Source organism: Nannobrachium achirus (assembly GCF_963921795.1).
Source record: "Nannobrachium achirus genome assembly, chromosome: 18".
In the NCBI taxonomy this organism is placed as follows: Eukaryota; Metazoa; Chordata; class Actinopteri; order Myctophiformes; family Myctophidae; genus Nannobrachium; species Nannobrachium achirus.
This window is the reverse complement of record NC_137825.1, coordinates 2,856,784-2,861,783: the sequence shown is the minus strand read 5'-3', so window position 1 is coordinate 2,861,783 and position 5,000 is coordinate 2,856,784. Positions and strand designations below refer to the sequence as shown.

The window sequence follows — 5,000 nt, the reverse complement described above, 5'->3', positions numbered from 1 at the left end:
ACTGGGTACAAAGACTTGCTACAGTATCTGTGCAGTGCTTGTTTACATTACTGGGTACAAAGACTTGCTACAGTATCTGTGCAGTGCTTGTTTACATTACTGTGTACAAAGACTTGCTACAGTATCTGTGCAGTGCTTGTTTACATTACTGTGTACAAAGACTTGCTACAGTATCTGTGCAGTGCTTGTTTACATTACTGTGTACAAAGACTTGCTACAGTATCTGTGCAGTGCTTGTTTACATTACTGTGTACAAAGACTTGCTACAGTATCTGTGCAGTGCTTGTTTACATTACTGTGTACAAAGACTTGCTACAGTATCTGTGCAGTGCTTGTTTACATTACTGTGTACAAAGACTTGCTACAGTATCTGTGCAGTGCTTGTTTACATTACTGTGTACAAAGACTTGCTACAGTATCTGTGCAGTGCTTGTTTACATTACTGTGTACAAAGACTTGCTACAGTATCTGTGCAGTGCTTGTTTACATTACTGTGTACAAAGACTTGCTACAGTATCTGTGCAGTGCTTGTTTACATTACTGTGTACAAAGACTTGCTACAGTATCTGTGCAGTGCTTGTTTACATTACTGTGTACAAAGACTTGCTACAGTATCTGTGCAGTGCTTGTTTACATTACTGGGTACAAAGACTTGCTACAGTATCTGTGCAGTGCTTGTTTACATTACTGGGTACAAAGACTTGCTACAGTATCTGTGCAGTGCTTGTTTACATTACTGGGTACAAAGACTTGCTACAGTATCTGTGCAGTGCTTTGCTCCGCCATCATATTAACTTACTGTATCGTGATGTTTGCATGTTAATCATGAATCAATCTCACAACTAGTAGTTAACTCATATGCTGCTATTTTAAACATAGGCTGAACTGTTTTCCTGCAAAATTTTCCTTACCTTTTAACGTGGGCACGTGCACGCATAGTGCATGATCTGTGCGCGACTCATAGTAGACCGGTAGAAAAAATCCATTGGAATAGACAAATCCGTTGCCAGGCAGTATCCTGCTGTATCCGCCAGTATTTACATAAGAAAACATTGGAAACAGCCAGCTGTGTGCTATGGTAACACGTGGGCACGTTCGCACACATAGCAGACAATATGTGCGCAGATCATATGCCAGGCAGGTAGAGGAATCAAACAGCTACCAAATAAATAAATAAAAAACGCGCGAAAAAAGACCATTCCATGGCCGTGCAGCTCCTTCCTTTGTTTACAAAGAAAACCTATGGGAGCTATGATTGGCTCTCAGACCGGATATGGAAACCTAGATCCGGTCTAAACAGGAAATACGACCGGATACAGTTAGGAGGCGGGCCTAAAGAGCCAGACTCGGCTATAATCAGCGACCATACTTTTAATCGTTTCATTATGATTAAAGCTAATTAAATTTCCGGGATCGACAGGCATCGCAGAGTGGTACAGCGGGAAATCTCCGGTTTCGACGGGGATCACAGGAAATTAGTTAATATGACAGCGGAGCACGCACTGCACAGATAGCAAGTCTTTGTACACAGTAACCTTTCAAACTAACTTACCTTGAATATGGTGGCTGTACCCTTCAATCCAGTTACTGTAGCCCTTCTATTGAATCCTTTCGGGGATGTTGACGTTGTCATTATTGTCATCCATTTGGTCGCAGCCCCCGCATCTCAAAATGCATTTTCATTTTCATACAGAGTTTTATAATGTTTATCTTTTATTGAGTTTATCCCATTTAGGCCTGAACACATTATGACGCAACATTTTATGCTTTAAATATAAAAAAAATAGCAGATATACAAGCTCACAGCGCGGCACCGAGTGCCGCGCTGCGAGCTTGTAGATCTGCTATTTTTGAAAAATCGTGAAAATTTGAATTTTGACCCGATTCTATAAGTGTCTTTTGAATCCTTCTAAGATTTTTGGAAAAAAAACATGTTTCTATGTCTGCAATCTGGCCAGCCATCGTCAAAGAAAAGGTCCTTTTCACTTGACTGGAGCTGAGTTAGTCTGTTCTTGAGAGACTACTATGTCAGTGGTGCTCAAACCTTTTCATGTGAAGGACCCTCGAAATGATATTTATTCAGCCACGGACCCCAATTCAACATATTTAGTTCCAGGGACCACCCAGAAGCAAAATTTGAGTTACAAACGTTTGCTTTGAAAATACATCCTACTAATAAAGGAGCAAACTCACGCTCTAACGCTCTAACGCTCTAACGCTCACGCTTATCTACGTTTATCTATTCACTCGCTTCAGCAACTGATCCCAAAGTTCACATGGTATTGGCCATTAGCATTATACCAACGGTGACGGAGCCCGAATTTCATTTCTCCCAAATTAAAGCTGTTTATTAGCGTTTTCTTAACCACTTCTGTTGAACTCTGCTGTCTGTTGCCAGGGTTACGGTCCGTTCCTCCAGGCCATGGGATCTGTAGCCCCACACACACACACCCCTTTCTCTCACAGTTAGGAATGTTTCTCTCTCTCTCTCTCTCTCTCTCTCTCTCTTCTCTCTCTCTCTCTCTCTCTCTCTCTCTCTCTCTCTCTCTCTCTCTCTCTCACACACACTTTCACCGGGTGCGTTTGACATATTTTGGAGCACATATCTTCGAACGGGTAAGGTCTAGTACAGTATATTCACAGATTTGCAAAAGATTTCATTTTTTCTTTTTTTTTCAAAAATAGCAGATCTACAAGCTCGCAGCACGGCACTCGGTGCCGCGCTGTGAGCTTGTATATCTGCTATTTTTCACTGGTTAAAGCATTCAATAATTCTAGGCCTAAATGGGTTAATCGGTGCTCAGCTTCACTGCTCACCCGCTTCACGTCTTTCCCAAACGTCTGGCTGAAGCTGGAGCCCAGGATCTCAAACTGGACGTGAGAGTTGGAGCCGTTGGCTTGGAAGTCCATCTGCCCGGTCAGACCTGTTATGTTACCCTATGGAGAGAGAGAGACATAGACCTGTTATGTTACCCTATGGAGAGAGAGAGACATAGACCTGTTATGTTACCCTATGGAGAGAGAGAGACATAGACCTGTTATGTTACCCTATGAGGGGACAGAGACATAGACCTGTTATGTTACCCTATGAGGGGAGAGAGACATAGACCTGTTATGTTACCCTATGAGGGGAGAGAGACATAGACCTGTTATGTTACCCTATGAGGGGAGAGAGACATAGACCTGTTATGTTACCCTATGGAGAGAGAGAGACATAGACCTGTTATGTTACCCTATGAGGGGACAGAGACATAGACCTGTTATGTTACCCTATGGAGAGAGAGAGACATAGACCTGTTATGTTACCCTATGAGGGGAGAGAGACATAGACCTGTTATGTTACCCTATGGAGAGAGAGAGACATAGACCTGTTATGTTACCCTATGAGGGGACAGAGACATAGACCTGTTATGTTACCCTATGGAGAGAGAGAGACATAGACCTGTTATGTTACCCTATGAGGGGACAGAGACATAGACCTGTTATGTTACCCTATGGAGAGAGAGAGAGACATAGACCTGTTATGTTACCCTATGGAGAGAGAGAGACATAGACCTGTTATGTTACCCTATGAGGGGACAGAGACATAGACCTGTTATGTTACCCTATGAGGGGACAGAGACATAGACCTGTTATGTTACCCTATGAGGGGAGAGAGACATAGACCTGTTATGTTACCCTATGGAGGGAGAGAGACATAGACCTGTTATGTTACCCTATGAGGGGACAGAGACATAGACCTGTTATGTTACCCTATGAGGGGACAGAGACATAGACCTGTTATGTTACCCTATGAGGGGACAGAGACATAGACCTGTTATGTTACCCTATGGAGAGAGAGAGAGACATAGACCTGTTATGTTACCCTATGGAGAGAGAGACACATAGACCTGTTATGTTACCCTATGGAGGGAGAGAGACATAGACCTGTTATGTTACCCTATGAGGGGACAGAGACATAGACCTGTTATGTTACCCTATGGAGGGAGAGAGACATAGACCTGTTATGTTACCCTATGAGGGGACAGAGACATAGACCTGTTATGTTACCCTATGAGGGGACAGAGACATAGACCTGTTATGTTACCCTATGGAGGGAGAGAGACATAGACCTGTTATGTTACCCTATGGAGAGAGAGAGACATAGACCTGTTATGTTACCCTATGAGGGGACAGAGACATAGACCTGTTATGTTACCCTATGAGGGGACAGAGACATAGACCTGTTATGTTACCCTATGAGGGGAGAGAGACATAGACCTGTTATGTTACCCTATGAGGGGACAGAGACATAGTCCTGTTATGTTACCCTATGGGAGAGAGAGAGACATAGACCTGTTATGTTACCCTATGGAGGGAGAGAGACATAGACCTGTTATGTTACCCTATGGAGAGAGAGAGACATAGACCTGTTATGTTACCCTATGAGGGGACAGAGACATAGACCTGTTATGTTACCCTATGGAGAGAGAGAGACATAGACCTGTTTAAAGACCTAGGTGTGATATTGGACTCCTCCCTTAAATTTGACAAACAGATCAATGCTGTCGTTAAAGGAGCTTTCTTCCAGTTAAGGCAGATCACTAAAATAAAACCCTTTCTCTCCAGGCCTGATCTGGAGAGGGTCATGCATGCTCTAATAACATCAAGGCTCGACTATTGCAATTCCCTCTATTCAGGTGTTTCTAGCGCCTCCCTCTCCAGACTACAGCTGGTTCAAAACTCCGGCTGCCAGGCTCCTGACTGGCACCCGCAGGTGGGACCACATCTCCCCCGTTTTATCCACCCTTCATTGGCTCCCTGTTAAATTCAGAATACAGTTCAAAATCCTTCTGTTCACCTATAAAGCCCAATTTAATCTAGCACCACCCTACATATCAAATCTCATTGAACCCCCCGACTCCACCATGCCACTACGATCAGCAGACCACATGCGTTTAAAGGTCCCATTCACAAACCGGAAATTAGGTGATCGTGCCTTTTCGGTCGCCGCACAAGTC

The 5,000-nt window shown here is 43.6% G+C and overlaps 1 protein-coding gene across 1 annotated transcript in view; it reads right to left on the bottom strand.

Moving 5' to 3' along the window:
• Positions 1-5,000, bottom strand: part of LOC308302658 (glutamate receptor ionotropic, delta-1-like) — a gene marked incomplete at its 3' end in the record, with an annotated part of 243,505 nt that overhangs the window by 42,326 nt on the left and 196,179 nt on the right. The window contains exon 8 of the mRNA XM_080746942.1: positions 2,818-2,937. Coding sequence (XP_080603068.1) covers positions 2,818-2,937 — 120 coding nt within the window. The remainder of the gene's footprint in view (positions 1-2,817; positions 2,938-5,000) is intronic.